Source organism: Vigna unguiculata, chromosome 7 (genome assembly GCF_004118075.2).
Source record: "Vigna unguiculata cultivar IT97K-499-35 chromosome 7, ASM411807v1, whole genome shotgun sequence".
NCBI classification, from domain to species: Eukaryota; Viridiplantae; Streptophyta; class Magnoliopsida; order Fabales; family Fabaceae; genus Vigna; species Vigna unguiculata.
Window position 1 is genome coordinate 8,732,086 of NC_040285.1, and position 18,576 is coordinate 8,750,661.

The 18,576-nt window shown below is 32.4% G+C and overlaps 1 protein-coding gene across 1 annotated transcript; it reads right to left on the minus strand.

The window, feature by feature from the left end:
• Window positions 1-12,602: 12,602 nt before the first annotated feature.
• Window positions 12,603-16,377, minus strand: LOC114191720 (auxin response factor 18-like). Its single transcript, XM_028081079.1, has 4 exons — window positions 15,563-16,377; window positions 14,284-15,441; window positions 13,173-14,098; window positions 12,603-13,084 (listed from the first exon to the last, which is right to left on the minus strand). The coding sequence occupies exons 2-4, from the start codon at window positions 15,397-15,399 to the stop codon at window positions 13,015-13,017; spliced, it is 2,112 nt and encodes a 703-aa protein (XP_027936880.1). The 5' UTR covers window positions 15,400-15,441; window positions 15,563-16,377; the 3' UTR covers window positions 12,603-13,014.
• Window positions 16,378-18,576: the final 2,199 nt, after the last annotated feature.

An 18,576-nucleotide genomic window follows, 5' to 3' on the forward strand; every position in this document is an offset into this window, starting at 1 on the left:
ATATTTTTTAAAAATATATAAATTTAAAAAAAAATATTGGGGGAGTCGTGGCTCCCCTCGGTCCATTGAAAGGATCGCATATGCATTCAACTCTAATTTTCAAATACATTTTTTACATCTTTTTAAACATAGGTAGTTTTTTAGAGATGTCAAAATGGGTTCCAAACTGTGAGCCAACCTGGCTCACCACGGGTTCGAGTCGGGTTGGGTTGGAAAAAAATCAATTTTCTCAAAAGTGGGTTGAATTGAGCCTGACTCACTTAACCCATGGGTTAAACGGGTTCGAGTCAAGTTGAAAGTAGGTTGACCCAATTAACCCACCAACATTTTTTTACAATTTTTAATTTTTTTTGTTATAATTGTTTAGTACTTTTAATTATATAGGTTCACAATTTCATATTTTTAAGTGTTAGAATGTTGTTCAATAATATTTGAATAGTTTGAATGTTTAATTAATTTGCTTGTCATGTTATATATATATATATATATTGATACTTTAATCTTAAACTATTTATCTTTATAATAATATTTCTAGAATTAGGTGAACATTTTGATTTCACTATTATAAAAAATAAATAAAGTCAATTCACTCTCATTGTAATGCAATAACTATATAAAATAAAACTGCAACAAAAAAAATATATTCGTAAGTGAGCTAAACCATTAACCCACCAATCCATGGTGGGTCGGACTGGGTTGCAAAATTTTTGGCTCACAAAAAAAGTGAGTTGGGTTGAGTTGGTCCTTTTTTAGGCTAAACCCGTGGTGAGCCAACCCGTATGAATCGGGTTGACTCACTTTGACACCCATAGTTTGGACTACACCTACTTGCAAATTCAAGTGTAAATTATTCGGTAATTTGGTAACACTGGAAATAAAAAAACATTCAAAATAAATATAAGTATAAATAAAACATACAATCAGTATAATTAAGTGATACAATATAACTAAAACATACCACTATTAAATATAAGCTATGAAAAAAAGGGAGCACTAAGCAATTTACATTTAATCATTTAAAAAAGATCTAAAAAAATTCAAAACTCATTCCACTCGTCATATTTTCAATATCATCGTCAAAAAAAACTTGATCTTCTTCTTGTAGTCTATGGACATCACACAATTTCTATCAACCACTACCAAATTTGACTCACCTTTTTTGAGAATTTTGTATAAAAAATTTACATTTTACTTTATCTAGTGTCCATGAAGAACCACATTTGCCAGTCTACCTTTATGAAAAAAAAATGACAAATCCTAAAGGCAAATGCTACACAAAATAAAAACAATTAACAAAAAATAATAATGAACCTAGTCAAAATAAATTTTATAACTTAAAAAGATAACAATATAAAAATCTCTCCAATTATTGAAGAAGAACACAATCTAGTTAAAAAACCATCAAATGCATAAAACAAAAATGGTGATTGAAGAAATGTATTTCGTTTGTTCAATGTTGCAAAAAGAGTAAAAATATTACAAAAGGAAGCAATATAAGTCATACCTTAATGAAGAAGAATAGAAGAACCAAAACTACTTAAAGGAAAAAAAAATTAAACGCCTGAAACAAAAAAGATGATTGAAGAAATAAAAAAAATTAGAAAAGAAACAAAAATAATATAAATCTTACTAAAGAATAACACAATTTGGTTATAGAAAAAAAATAATCTTGAATGTCTGAAACAAAAATGGTTATTGAAGAAATGTATTTCTTTTGTTAAACGTTGCAAAAAGAGTAAAAATATTACAAAAAGAATGTTATAAGGTATATTTATACTTACAATTGATTGATTAGCAACAATCTATGCATATGGAAAAGTAATTTGATTTATTTATTTTTTATGAGTAGCCTTCCACATATCATAGTGTGAAAGTCAAGATACGTATATGCCCTGTTAACTTTTCTTTAGCCTCCATTAGTCACTCCTTCAATAATGCATATCTCCCCTAAGATAGTAGATAGGGCAAATCATTCAACTACCATTGGGCAAATATTCTTTTCTCTCCCAATGGAAATAAAGCAGTGGATTACAAAAAATTATAAGTACATATATATCATCAACTAATAAGCCAAATAGAGTTTAATCGAATGACACAAAACTCCATCCAATATTTCTTGCTAATATGGAATTTTAGACAGAGAGTCTCATATTTATGCTTTCTAAAAACATATCCCCTATCAAGAAAGTCTTAAATTCTTTTCATCTAACGATAATGGCAGATCAAGTATTCTTCTTTTTCACCTTAAAATTCAAAATCTCATAATTTTTCTATAAAAATAACAACATGAAAGATTGCCAAGTGTTTTAATTAATAAGTTAATACAAAAATTTGTTTATGTAGTCATTAAGGGATGTTGAAATTCCTTAATATCCTACCATATGAGGTTTTTCTCTGTCTCTTCAACATCATCCCAAGATGAAATGGTAATACAAACATGATATCAACTCATGAGTCTCAAATAATTCATAAACTTAGTAGCATTTTGGTCTGGTGCCTTGCTAGAACAAGGATCCACATCAATATGTTTCCTTTCCTTGGCAATCTGTGTTGTAGTTAGTTGACGAAACCAAGTGACAACTTTACCTGATCCACTCCCAAACCTCAAATATAACATAATCCTAAATCAATAATAATGGCATTAAATCATTTCAACAAATAAATACATTATAAAAATGAAAGAACAATAATAAAGTATTAGACAGATACCTATTAGGCCATTATGCTTTCCCACATGTCTCCATTATGCTAACTTTGAATAAGATGTATGTTGTTCCTTTTATTGTCCACAACAAAATGAATTGTTCATCTTAAGAAACATGACATGGGCACATCCCTGCTTGGTTTGGGCCAAGCCAACCTAACCTACTTTGTCCTAGCTTGGATGCAAACCTAACTTCGGCTCAAACCAACCCAAATTTGATGAATTTGAACCAACCTAACCAGATCTTTAATGATTGGATACAAACCTAATTTCTGACTAAACTTGACCTTACTTAGGCCTAGGCTAACTTAGCCTCACATTGGTCCTACTCAACTCAAACTGACCTTGGTCCCGTTCAACTCAATTTGACCTTGGTTTTGCTCATCTTGCCCTAAAATTGGGTCTGTTTGACTTGGCCTAACCTTGGTTTTGCTCGACTCGGCTTGATTGGGCTAACTTAGCACAACCTAGTCCCAATCTAGCTTAACTTGACATGGGCTTGACTCAACATTAGGTGACGTGGGTCTAACATGAGTTAGGTCCGTCCTAACCGAACTTGGGTTGACTTGACTAAATCTAATGTGGTTGATAACCATTTGTCATAAATGGTTTGAAACAAAACTAAATTTCTCTTAATTTTGCAATATGGAGGACAACTTAGGCCAATATCAAAGAATGCCTATTCAATTGTATTTAATCTTCAGTGTTGTGCATTTTTAAATTAATTTGGGATTTTAAAGATTTAAGAATAGAAAACACAAACTCAAAACAAAAATTAGAGAAATCTAAAGCATTAATGTTGAAAACTAAATTGTTGAAAAACTAAATTTGTAGAAAATTAAAGTGCAAGAACATTGAAAAATAGAAAATTAAATACAAGAACATTAAAGAGCAAAACCATAAATGCAAGAACAAAAATAAAATTGCAGAAAATTTAAACAAATCAACCACAAATTTAAGAATAAAACAAACATAAAGCTTCTAATCTTGATTTGATCTTAATCTTATGCGTTGATCCTTAAAGAAATGATTTTTCATTATTGAAGAAGATTAAAATGTTGGTAGAGAAGAAAAAAAAAGCAAAAAGAAATATGAAAAGAATCTGTGTAATTTGAAAAGGAATATGAAAAGGAATAAGAAGAAAAGAAGAAAACTAAAATTATGAAAACTTTGTAAGTGAAATTTGTGTACAATTTTTAGCACATTACAGAATTTATAAAGACAATAGAATTTTAAGCTAATTTTGGCATAATTTGGACTTTAATAAAGTCTTTAACTCCGATACAAAATATAAATTAATACAATGAAATGTCAAATCCAAAGGTCCTATTTACAAAGTTTCATCAAATTTGTACAGGTTCTATTTACAAAGTTTCATCAAATTTGTCTCAATTTCTAAAATCATAGAAAATAGAAGAGAAATTCAAATCCAGCAAATCATATCTCCACATTGAAGCTCTAGAAGTGTATAATCAAATGAAATCATAATCAACCAAAAATATTATCTGCAAAGAAATTTACGAGTAAATAAAGGTTAAACGAGGTAAAGATGCAAAATTAAAGCAAATATATCAAAGAATATAATTTATTACTAAAATGGAAATGAGCTAAAACTAGAAAATAAAACATTTGGAAAGTTAAATATTGTGCACTAAAGTTATAAAAGTGTGAACAAAATATGGTTTATCAATGATCCAACTCGACTCAACATGACATGAGCCTCATCCAACTTGGTTTGACCTTGATCTAACCCCAATCTACATGACTTGACTTCACCAAGGCATCGCCCAACCCTAGTCATATTAACCTAGACCTGATTAGGTCTAGCCTACACTTGATCTAAATTGACTTGATCTAGGTCCAACATGAGTCCAACTTGACTTGACTTGACAAGAGTTGGGTTTGTCTCAACCGATTTTTTAGAGATGTGTATGGTCATTTTTGGAGCTCAAGGTGTAGAGTTTTCGAGAGTTCCATGTCACACAAGATAAATTTTGTGAGTGTGAACTTTGAACAGTGGGTATAACATTAGAATTTTAATTTAATTATTTTATTTTTTGTTTACCTATAGATTAAATGATACCAAGCATCCATCCATAGGTAAATGCTTTACTTAGATTAATTTTATCTAATTTTTTATTCATGGGTATATTTTGTAGATAACAATTTACATACAAATTTTATTTTATGGGTAATTATAGAGCCGTCAAAATGGGTTATAATCCGCGAGCCAACCCGACTTATCACGGGTTCGGGTTGGATTGGGTTGAAAAAAAATTACAAATTTCAGTACAGGTTAAAAATGAACCCAACCCACTAAGAACCCGGCTCATCCGGGTTGAACCCGTGTGATGAGCCCGGTTGGTTCACTAACCCGCCAATAAATTTTAAATATTAAATTAATATTTTATATATATATATATATATATATATATATTATATTATATATATTATATATGTATATATTATATATGTATATTATATATATATATATATATATATATACATATATAATATATATATTATATATATTATATATATATATATATATGAATATTATTAGTTAACATTAATTTTTTCTTGTTTTATTGTAGATGGGGATAAAGAAGATGCTTCAAGAGATGAAAATGTTGTGGATTTATCCATTCAAAACTCTAATACTATAGTTTGATAAGTGACAAAAATGATTTGATGTTAGATAGTAATTTATATTTTGGTTTGTATTTGGAGTTTAACATAATTTGATATTTTATTTGGATTGTATTGAAGTTTATTTAAATTTTAATCGGAATTATAATTTAGTTTTTTTGAAATTGAAGAAAAAAAATTGTGTGTTTTTTTTTTAATTAAGTGAGCTAGTGAGCCAACCCGTTTAACCCGTCAACCCGTGGTGGGTCATGTCGAGTTCTAATTTTGTTGACTCGCTAATAAGTGAGCTGGGTTGGGTTGACTCACTAAGTGGCCAACCCGTCGCGGGCCGAGCCAGATTGAGTCGGATGACCCATTTTGACAGCTCTAGATAATTATTCATAGATAGTTTGATATTTTCTTATCGGCTCCTATCATAATTTTACTGTACACATAAAAGTTGTGTTTAGTAATACAAATTTTTCATTTTGAAGTCTAAACTTTGATAATTTTATTTTTGTAATGACAAATTTCACCAAACTTCTAAGCCTAAATTTCCGAGTTTACACTTCTTTTTACTCCCTTTTAGTTTTGGATTGTTTAATGTAAAGATGTTTCATATTATATAATTTAGAATGTTATACATCAAATTTTTGTATCTTGAAATGTTCAATTCAAAAATTAGTTTGGTATTTCAAAATATACATCCGGAATATAAATTTTATATTCTAAAATATTTAATTTTAAATATAAAATAAAAATGCATTTCAAAATAGACAATATGAAATTTTTTTTTTCAGAATCTAATTTCCGAAATACAAAATTCATATTATGAAATATATAATCTGAAATACAAAATAAAAAATATTTTGTGAAATGTACAATCCAAAATTTAATCAGAAAACTTAATGTATACAATTTAAAGTTATTTTCAAATTCTAATCCATAATGCATTAAGTTTCCAAAATATTATGTTATTTTTCCCATTTCTCAGGTTTTGGTGCATTGTTTTATCGACCCTACTCCCTGGGATGTTCGTAATCGACAGCACTTTATCGCGGACAAGGATAGATAAATTTTGACTATTATATTGTGTTTTATTGCAACATTATTGCAGCAAAAATTTAGGATTTTCAAACTTGTATTCGGCTTTTAGGAGCTTTTTAGCGTAGGGGTAGGGATAAAATATAAGGATAAATATTATTTTGTCCCTTAAGTTCAAATTAAATTTGAAATTAGTCCTTTTTTATAACTTTTAACTAATTTAGTCATTCATTTTTTAAAATATGTGAATTTAGTTCTTTTAATCAAATTTTGTTAAAGATATTTAACGTGTTTCAAGTGCATTTTATGATAGTATTTAAATTGTTTACACCATTTGACACATTTTCACTTTAATGTTAACTTAAATATTATCATAAAATGTGTTTAAAATGTCAAATAAACTTGACAAAATTTGATAAGAATGACTAAATTCACACATTTCTAAAAATAAAAAACTAAATTGATATAAAGTTTCGAAGAGGGATTAATTCTAAAATTTACTTAAACTTAAGGAACCAAAAATATATTTAACCCTAAAATATATGAGACTTCGTTAGGTGAGAGGGAACCAGAGATAAAAGATAGGAAAATTATTTGTTTTTGATTGATGTTGTTAAACTAGGATAATTACTGTAATTATTACACAAGGGTGCTTTGGCGATGAAGAAGAAGTGGGAGAGGAGAAGAAATGAAGGTTTATATTTATTTTTTATTAACCGTATGATAGGCCTTTCACCACCCCCCATGGTGGTGCAGGTTGAAAACATGGGGTGCAGGAAGAATGATAAGTCCGTGTGTTAAGTGGCTTATGGGCCTGATTTATAATTAGCCTCGGTTAAATGGCTTATTGATATTGATTGATTATTAGCTGTGTTGGCGTTAATGAATGTTTTAGGAAGTTTTTATATATTACAATACTTTCATAAGTAATTTTTTTTTTCTCAACATATTATTTCAAAACCTCACGTCATATTTTTTTAAATGATTTATCTCTGTATTTTTTGTTTACAATAAACTAAATAGTTGCGGTTGTTAACTGATATGTTTATAGCTTAACAAATTTTAACATCATCACTCTCAAGGCTTAACAAGTTCAAGTTCAAAACTTGAGTATAAGTAGACTCTTTACCTTGAAGACTTAAGTATGGAGGACCGTAATCTGTTTAAGGTAACGATTTTTTAGAAGAGAATGTAACTTATTTCACGATATGCAAAATAATTAACAAAAGTATCCAATAAAACTATTCAGAATTTTAGGTGAAAAATACATAAATACCTACTTGTTATACTTAAAATTGATTAAGAAAATTAAGACTCTAATGATTAAATTATATTAGTTAAGATTTGTAGATAAAAAAAAAAAACATGTTATAGTTGGAATTCTAAGAATCATATGAAATTATTTTAGGAGAAAACTTATAATAATAATAATAATAATAATAATAATAATAATAATAATAATAATAATAAGGGTCTTGCTAACCAGTGCCCTAAGGATACTGATTAATTAATACCTATGATGCACGAATACGATACATGTATCGGAAACGACACATCTGATACATCGATACGTTTATTTCTTTAAAATAACAAGATGCGATATGTGATAGATACATGATATATGAATATTGAAAAATGTATAATAATTCTTAAAAACATAATAAATATATAATTGTTATTGTGTGAATCCAAATTAAAACTATATGTACTAAATTTGTCAACATAAAAAATATAAATTATTATCATCATAAAAGTATGAGTACAAGAAAATGACAAATTTTAGTAAAAAAAAATATGTTAGACACCAACTTTCTACTTATAGACTAATTATTTTGGTAGCCAAGACCTTGGTGGCTAATGTTAATGACAAATTTAGAAATAAATTATTTTGGTAGTCAAAACCTTGGTAGCTAATGTTAGTGACAAATTTAGAAACTAATTCATAATATAACTATTTTAATTATCAATTTAGAGACCAATTAACTATTTTAGTTGCTAATAATTTTATTTTTTAAATTAGTACCTAAATTGGTCTCTCTCTCTCTCTCTATATATATATATATATATAGTGAGTAATTATTTTTTGTCACTAAAATTTTCTTGTAGTGTACTACTACTTTATAAATTAGATACTTCATTAATAAGTATCGATAAAGTATCCTAAAGTATCGGATACAAATACGTGTCAGATACAGATATGTGACCTAAGTTAAAGTATTGGTGCATCATATATTAATATGTACTGAAATTTGCACAAGTTCATAGTTAATTGTAATATTAAATCAAATTCGATCTAATCACAATTAATACAATTTTATTTTATTTAAAAGACAAAAATATCATAAGTATTGTACAAATGTTATAATATTTTAGTTAATTTTTACCAATAAAAGTTAAAAAATAATTAAAAAATAAAGTAATTATATTTTAATGTTATTAAAAATTAAAATATAATTAAACATTAACAAATTTAATTAATAGAAAAACTAACAAAAAAAGAATTAAACACTAAAAAATTAGAAAAATTAAAATTAAAATTAAAATATCAATTTGAGATTTAATTAAGTTTTCAAAATGCTTATTTTTATTACTTAGAGATTTTAAAGGATATTTTTGTCTGTATAAAATTAGTTATATACATTTATATTATTTTAATTAATAGAATTAATTATTTCAGCTTTCGATGTAAAAATGATCAAATCAATGTACATTTATTATTCCTTAAGGACACTAGTTAATATTCTCCTAATAATAATAGTAGTAATGTAATAGTTAAATCATTCTAGAGATCTTCATATTTGTAGCGAAATCTCAAGTAGATCCCTCAAAATACGAGAAAAGGTGGTTTACGCAAAACATGTCATATCTATAAGGAAATAGGGCACAATCGAAGGGCTTGTCCCTAAGCAACTCAAATTCATAGAGAATCATCCCAACAGCCACCTCCAACTCAAGCATCCCACCAGCCAACTCCAACTGAACCATCTCAACAGCCAACTCCAACTGAACCATCCCAGTAGCAACTCCAACTGAACCACCTCACCAACTACTTCCAACTCAACCATCTCAGCAGCCACCTCCACTCAACCATCCCCCCAACCACCTCCAAGTCAATCATCCCACCAACCACCTCCCACTCAACCATCCCACCAGCCACCTCTAGCTCAACCATCCCACTAGCCAACTCCACCAAATAATCCATCACGAGGTGTATCAAACGCCAGAGCCAAACTAAATGCTTGGATGGGACGAATTGTGATACCATGACCACTGAATGTCGTTTTTTGAAGCTACATATGTTGTTTCCTATTTTTTTTATCTCCTTTTGTAAAAGTTGTGAACCTTTAAGGTTACTTGGCAATTTTTAAAATTTTTTTTCTTGCATGAAGACATCTTTTAATATTGATACTAAATGGCTGGACCACCACTTTTGTGATGTATTTTGTCTGAACCTAGGAGATCTTTATATGGAATCTATTATTTACTTTTTATTATAACTATTATTGGAATCATATTTATAATTACCAAATGTGGAATCAAATTATCAAGTAAGCCAATTGACAATTAATATATTTTGGTGGTTTCTTGTTTAGAGGATCTATCCATCATAATTTATCAATTTTATAAAACAAAGTTCTATGAGATACATATTTACATTATCAATAAACAATACCCTGTACTTATGAAATTGTATATGTCAGGTTAACCAATTCTTTCAAACTTCCAAATTGATCTAGTTAAAAACAGTACATGGAAATAATCATCCTAAACAACACATTCTAACCATTAAACGACACTGCAACAGTAAATCATGCATTCCTTATCAGCATTAATAACACAATTACGTTAACCACATAAACAAAAATAACCATCACAATCAACACCTTCATCCATTTCTCAAATATTTGAACTGATTTCTCCAAATTATTGACCATTTTCCTATCACCATCACTTTCTTCACTTTTTACCAAACTATCAGGCCTTCCTTCACACTTTTCACTGTTACCCCTTTCTTCAATGGCATCTTCATTCCACCATTTAAAGTAATTGCACCAACCATCTTCACTTCCATTATGCGCAAAAATAAAACAAACAGTTATCCCCTATAAAATTAAAAACCACAAACAACATACCTTCAACCTCTCTCACCTTGTACTTTAAACCACCCCAAAATTGTTTCTCCTTGTTCTTTGCTGTTTTCATAGTTCTTAGGACTGATTTCTCTCCACAATAGTAAATCGGTGGTAAACCCAAACTCCTCGATCCTCCAGCACCACAAGAAGATACACTAGGGTTCTTCATCCCCAGCCATTACATGTGCAAGAGGAACAAGAAAGGCAAGGCGACATTCGGGGCTGAAGAAGGAGATGCAACAACTGAAGAAGGAGGATTCAATGAAGAAGATAAAGTGATTTATGGCTTCAGTCACCTTAATTAACAATTGACACATATGCTACAATCAATTTCAAAATCAATTGATATGTATCCGTTTCACTTGTCCATCTCATCATCTGGAAACGTCGTTTAAGCAAATTTCACGATTATGACCAAATTATTGTTATTTTTCAAAATTAAGAATACAATTGAGTCAAATAAAAATTGGAAGACCTACTTGAGATTTCGATACAAATATAGGACCTTTGGAATGATTTAACTTAATGTAATACAAATTATAATTTTTTATCTTTTTTTTAACGTTTATACAATCAATTAAAATAATAATAAATAATTTATATTCTAAATTAAATTACACAATTCAAATTATAATTATATTTTACTATCATTTTTTAATTTCAATTATTTTTTCATATTCTTTCTCCCTTTTTATTGATTTGTTTTTTGTAAAAGAAAAAATAGAAAAAAAAATTAAAACTTATTATTCAAAAACCGAATTTGAACAGGGATCCACTATTTAACGTTGGGAATCCCATTCTCCAAAGATCCAATTTTCATGCTAAACAGCAAACTGGTTTATTTATCCACAGTTATTTATTTAGATTATTTTTTTAAGTTTAATGATGAAACAAAATTGTGACCAATTATCCACATCCATTAATCACACTTCATAGATACGTGCAACAGTAGCATGAGAATTATCTGAGTGCAGTAGTCAAAAGGTAAAAAAAAACAAAAGAAAAAGAACACAGACAGTGAGGTGGACGCAACAGCAAAACAGCCCGGTCGCCAACACGCCGCAACACATGCGTAAACCCACCGTCGATGACGTCACCCACACGTGAACCCATTATTACCTTTTCCCCTACCTTTACTTTACCATGCCACCCCTGGCCCCACCTTCTCACGTGCGCCCTCTTATCATATTTAAAATATCTAATATAATTTCTCTACGGAGTCAAACAGGAATGTGTCCTTCTCCGCTTTCCACCACCTCTTTCGTTCTTTCCTCTTACCATAATCTTGTTTTTCGCTAACAAATATTTTATGCCTGTCACGCTCCCAATCTAACACATTATTGACTTTCTCTTTCACAACTATGTTTCTGCAATCCCAATAACCCTTTACTTATTACATATAATAACATCAATTAATTGTACTATTAATTATCCCACACTTTCCGCCATCAGCATGGGACCTATGTTTCGTTGAATTTTTAATTTTTATATTTCCCTCATCTTCCTCTTTTCCTTCCTTCTTCTTTCATGCCATTCTCTTCCATCTGCCACTTTTTTACTACCTTTCTACACCTGCTTTTTTCTTAATGCTCATCAAGTCAACTCCACCTATGTTTCTATCCCGTGATTAGACTTCCAACCAACTTCATTAACCTTGTTTTTCTTTTCTATTTTTCTTCTTTCTTTTTGCTTCTTGTTCTACCCTTCCATTTTCCGGGTCAAGCAAGAAAAGTTTATCGGGAACATCAGAAAAACTTGTTCACATTTTTCTACCTCCTTCTCATTGCTAATGTCATGCAAAACCACGTTTTTCCACGACCAAACTAGAACTACTCAGACCCCATCTGTTTGAGTTTCAGGCTCAAACCAAATCTCGGCTTTTTAACGCGTTTCTCACACGAGAAATCGTACAAACAGTTAGCAATTTTGTTTGGTATGAGCTATGTCTTTAAAGGTGATGATGGTACATACATTTTTCAGCCCTGTGTTTCATTTAATGCTAGATTAAGTTGAATCGGTAAATAGTTTATAAGGGCGCGGCAAGAAGAGAAAGGTACAATCTCTGAACAGGTGAATACATGAAAGCAAGAATGTTTTCACTTGAATACTGGTTTTTACTGCATACAAAACAAGCCAAACCAAAACAAACCAATATATTAATATGATCTCTAACTTATCTTCTCTCACTGTCATTCCACCCTTTTCCACCACCAAAATTTGAAGAGAAGTGAGGGAAATATAAAGTGAAACAAAAAGAAGAGGTGCAACACGAGGTGTGATCATTGCAATCAAAATTCCAAAAACTCAAAATCCAAGCATCTCCTTTGAGATGAAAGAGAAACATTTATGTGGGGGGTTTGGAGAGTTTGCTATTAAAAAATTAGATGAGAGTGGCTCCTTCCATTGCAGCAGCCGCAGGAAAGATGTAAAGGGTCAGAAAATTGGAAATAGAGGACTTGATGATGAACCGTCTGTACAATTGAAAGAATGGTTTATTTTGCCACACTACACTCCTACATTGTTGCTGCCAGAATCCGTTAGAATAGTCAACCTCCTGGCTGATTTTTTGAAGTCACTGCAAAAACATAAAACAGATAAACATGTAAGACTCTACTAGAATGAATCCAATTCAATATGGTAATAATGTTTGTGATCGTTCCTACCTCAATGGTTCATCACCAATGTGTTTGACAGCTCCATTAGAATCGCGATAGAGCACCTGACTTAACATCTCAGATTTTTCTATGCCAAACATGTCTGCTAGCCTTCTGTAGAGTTCATCATAGGACCGAAGCGACGAGAGGTCCATAGTCCTGCCTACATCTTCTGACTCCATGAAAACTTTGCAATGACCGGTCTCAGTTTCTTGAGGGTTATCTTTGTACCATTGAAACCTCTCACAAGAGGAACGTTGTTGTTCCTGTTGGCCTTGCTGCTGATGAAGAGCCGATCCAGAACAATCAGAAACATTAGGCGCTTTATCTGCGTGTCCATCGGAGCAACAATTTTTGGTAAGAACTGGGGAGAATGTGTCAACGGAGCTGCTGAGAGATATCTGCTGCTCGGTGAGAATTCTCTGGCCGAAAAGCACGAGCTGGGGTGTCTTCCCCTCATCCGTTTTCTTGGAAGATGGAGTAGAATTTGCCATAGACAATAAGCAAGAGACGTTCTCACTCATGCTGGGCTTCTGCAATGGCGGCTGGTTATTAGAGATTCTCATTGGCGGCGTAGCAGCGTGATCAAGAGGAGGGAAACCAGCAGGAAATAGACCTGGATGTAGTTTGCTGAACTGGAGATCCGATATGGGAAGACCATAGTGACCATGCCTGGCTCCCTGCATGCCAGCAGGAGTACTTTCGGGTGCACAACCAAACTGGTTGGTGTTGCTGGGACCAAGAAGATTGCCGGAAAATGTTGGCAGAGGAATCTGCCCCTCAAGGGGGAAATCTGGGTGTTGAGCCAATCTCAATTTCTTCCTTGGTGGTGAGAATGGTGAAAGATGAATGGCAGGCATGTTTGACACCAATTCAACGAGCCATGGACTCACCCTTCTCACGTTTTGAAGTAAATCCGGTTCATCCCATGTCACCTACACATATAACTTCACCTAATTACTCACAGTTCACACACACCACACAACAAGACACAATCTTATGTGAATGTACTTGCAGTATAATTGTTTCTAAATTCGAATCCTCTGAATGCATCCATTGAAGAAATAAAACAGCATATTGCAGTAATATGTAATGTTGTATGACGGTAATATGATGTTACCTGGAGAAGTCTCCAAGGTGAGTTAGGCCAGTTAAGGGGATCGGAAACCTGAACCGAAGATATGGTTCCCATGAACCAACTTATCCGTGAGGAGTCCTCGGTTTCGAAGGCCATCTTGAATCTTATACCAGAGCACCATCGAATCTGCAGTGCTGCTTCTACCAGTGGGGCCTTGACGCAAAATTCAGGAGTACTTGCCCGAGGGTAGTAGACAACCTCAAATGGTTGTTTATTGGCGGCGAGATTTGCAGCTTCAACAACAGCTTCTGGTCTGACTTTGCCCCTGCCCGTCATACTCACACTGGGGTTCAACCCATTGGTGTTACCATTTCTGAGGATTCTGTTGTCGTCCTCCCTGAGAAAAGGTGAAAATCCAGCATAGGGCATAGGACAGCTTCCTCCTGTAGGGTTCCAGCCAGAGGAGCCCTCGAGTCCCCCACCAATCCCCTTCTTGGCTCGCCGAATCCCGACACAGAGATCCCCGTTTTCTGCCCTCAAAAACACAATCGAGTCTCCTGCAACAAGCTTCTTGTGATTCACAAAAGTACTCCATCCAGTTGTCAACAGATGCCGCCTGGGCGTGCCCCTGTAGATGTGTCTGAATTTCCATGTTTCCCCGTGAACATCCTTGGCGAGGATGTTCTGAACAGGAGGATCAGCCGAGTAATCTAGTCTCGGGAAAATCGTCTCCGCACAGTACCTCGGAACAGAAAACCCCCCGCCATTGTTGGCATCGGATTGGGTCAAGGTTTTCGCAAATGAAGCAGGCTTGTCCTGAGTTTCGGGTCCAACAACATCACGGTCGTAATCAGCATCATTGACGGTCAGAGGAGCAAGCCTGAGTTTTGCATACACCTCGTCGGTGTCAGGATCAGCCATGTACTTGATGGCAGCCACTCTGCATGGAACCAAAGGCGGAACCTTGGGACAGGTCCTGAAGTTAACCGCTCCGCATGCATGTTCAGCATGGCCCTGAGGGAAGTAATACACCTTGCTGTTCACTGCTGGCATCTGCACCATGCCACCCGCACACGCATGCCATAGCTGAGGATCCAAACACCTCTCCGCCTCCTTCGATTTCTCCTTTGAGTCCATGAATGTAATCATCTCTCTCATCAACTCTCACCGCTACTGTAGATTTTCCCAAATTCAGCGCACCTTTTTATCACAAAAAATCGTCAGAGAGTGGATGCAGATAAAACAACAACATCAACAAAAAAAAGTTCATTTCTTAATTAACACATCACCCCGGTTGCATTTTTATGAGCCTCTTTCTTACCTTAAAAAGCATATATATGATCACTCCTGTTCACAGTAATTCTGAGAAAACTCAGAGTGGTGGTAGTTAAAAATTTTATTTCCACTGAGAAAGAGAATCCCAGTCGCCCACAGTTTCTGATTCCGAGTCCCAATTTTGCTGACTGACCAATTCAAGTCCCTCTAAATTGTTGTCAATAAATAGGTGTGTCTCCACAAGTTTGACACAATAAATTAAGAAAACCTAATGTGATGGAGAATTGAAGGGGTCAAAGGGTGGCTTCCATGGAGGCAAGAGTGGTGTGTTTTACAGAATTAGAAATCTGAAAGAAGAAGTTTTGGTGTGATATAGGGTGATAAGTTTAAAAGTGGATCATTGCAGAAAGACGAAGATGTTGCAGAAGAGAGTTCAAGATCTAGGACAGAAGAGAAGAGAACAGAACACAAAGAACAGAACAGAACAGAACGGAACAGTCTGAGTCGCTGTCTTGTCTCTGAGGGTGGTAAAAGGAAGATAATAAAAAGGGCAAGAAGATAGAAGAAACAAAAGAAAAGAGAAAAATCTGTAACTGCCCGCACAAGAATCTCTGCAGGAAGATCTCCAAAATTGAAGCAGGAAATTCTGAGGCAACAAAGACCCGGGAAAAGGAAGAGAAGAAAAAAAAACGGAATTCAGAAAAGCGAATCTTTGGGGTTCAAATATTGGAAAGCCACGAAGTGTGTGGCCGACATGGATGCACAGATAAAAGGGGAGGAACAGACCCACACTCTTTGCAGAGCAGAGAAGGCTTTTGTTTTTTGGGCTATGGATGATGCAATGCAATGCAAGACTCCAAAACCACACACGCACCATGACACAACACACCAAACAAACTAACACATAATTAAATATCAATTAATCAACTAATTAATAAATCAATCAATAAATAAATAAATAAACAAAAACCCCTTTTCTTTAGCAACAAATATCACACTCTGCTGCTTCCCTGCTGTTTGTTGGACTCCTTAGTAATAATAATCCCACTCCCTCTGTCTGTCTCTGCAACTGTTTCCTATTTTCCCTTTCAAAAAAAACATTTTTAACCTTTATGTTCAAAATGTTTTCTAATTAATTCACAATCTAAAAAGATATTTACACTTATCATCACACTATAAATTTTCTTTTAACCAGATCCTCGTAAATCAAATTTTGTTTTCGCCTTTTTCGTCGGATCTGAAAAAGTAAACCCTTATCTTCAGAAGCCAGCAAAACAACAAAGACATGTTAAAGGAAGCTGAGTTGTATCGCTGTTTTTAAAACAATATATACACATTTTTAGCTCATAGATTTTTCTAAAATCTAGTGAACAAACTCATAATAATAATAATAATAATAATAATAATATTATTAAAAAAATAATAAGATGTCTTGCTTTTATAGTAAATCAAAAATAAACACCACAAATTTCTGTGTCTATTTTAACATAATTAACATGTGCTTCTTTGGCTACTAACATCATCAAAAGCTTCCGTAATCATCGAAGATCACAAGTTGACAGAAGAAAGAAAAAGTAAAAGTGAGAAAAAAAAATGGGTTTATCGTATCGAAAGCATAAATTTATTTATTGCGTAAACTATTTTATTTTTTATTCATCAATGTAACTACCTAATAATAGAGGAGAAGAATATCGATTGATAAAATTGTTAAAAAGAATCCATGCTTCGTCAATGTAATCTAACAGATGAGTTTAATTTAGTTTAATAAAAGTAATATGCGTTGATATTCATAAAGTAAGCACTTTTACAAAAATATAATATTTGGAAAACTCTTTAGAGAAGAAAACAAAATGGATTATAAAAGAATGATAATGAAATGAAAGTGATTGTATATGAATTAAATTGGTGACAGAAATGATCCGTGATAAAGTTTTATTTTTGGTCGAAGGAAGTGGTTAGTGGGACTGTGCCATAGGTAATAGATTCAACCCCACGGTTTAGTTTTTAACATTTGCTTCATTCATAGCTTAGCTTACAAAAAGGAGTTTTAGCACACACAAACATGGTTTATTGGATGCACATTATCATAATTCAAAAAGCATGTGAATGTGTTTTTTGGCCAAAACTATTCAAATTACACACCTAATTTATCTGTGTTAAATGAATTGATTATTTACTAAATACTCTTATTAAGATGTGATATTTTGAAAACAGAAGAAGATAGCATCGTATAATGAACATGTAATACTTATCCGATCTAAAAAATGATATTGATTCACGTATGATTATTAAGTGTATTTAAAATTCAGGTAGTATCGTACCAAACATTATATTTTTTGTGAAGTTTAATGGTGGGTCCGCGGTTCCATGGTCTTTGAAGCCAACGTAGTCAAGACTCGAGTGTGACCCCACTTTTTATTGTCTTCTTGGTAGATATGGTTTTAGACACATCTGTGTTTTAAAAATTGGAGTCACAATTTAACCCATAAAACAATATTACTAGTTAATAATAACTAATGAGCTGGTTTTAACTATTCATAATTAGTTTAACTATTCAATTTTAAAAAATGGTTACATATTTTAAAATTTTAAAAATGGTGAAAATATTTAGTATTTTACAATGTATATAACCCCCACATTTACCACATTCATTTAAACGACGGTATTAATTAGCCGTAAAATTTAAATGTTTTAGAACTAATTTTTCTAAGACTTAGTTGCTTTGTGATTTGGTAACTACATTATTAACTCTAATCTCTATACATGTGTGCATAAGATGGGGATTATATTAAGAAATTGAAATTGAAATTGAATTGTGAGTGAAAATAATAGTGAAGAAAATTTGGGGTTGTTGAATTGAACATAGTATAGGTTAAAGTATGAGGTAAGAGTGGTATTTTGCAAAGTTGAATGTATAGTTGCAATTTAAGTGAAGTTGTGCAGTTGGAGTAACCTACTTACCCAACCTGGTTAAAGGGTAAAGGCAGAGCATCATTGATTTGTTTTCTTGGATCTGTTTTGTTTGTGGAAAATTGATTTAAAAATTAAAGAGGAAAAGAA

Excerpts from the sequence above, each read along its gene's own strand:
- LOC114191720 (XM_028081079.1), bottom strand. The coding sequence starts at position 15,399 with ATGAGAGAGATGATTACATTCATGGACTCAAAGGAGAAATCGAAGGAG. Across the intron at positions 14,099-14,283 it reads CACCTTGGAGACTTCTCCAG|GTGACATGGGATGAACCGGA; the intron begins GTAACATCATAT and ends TTATATGTGTAG. Across the intron at positions 13,085-13,172 it reads ATTGGTGATGAACCATTGAG|TGACTTCAAAAAATCAGCCA; the intron begins GTAGGAACGATC and ends ATGTTTTTGCAG.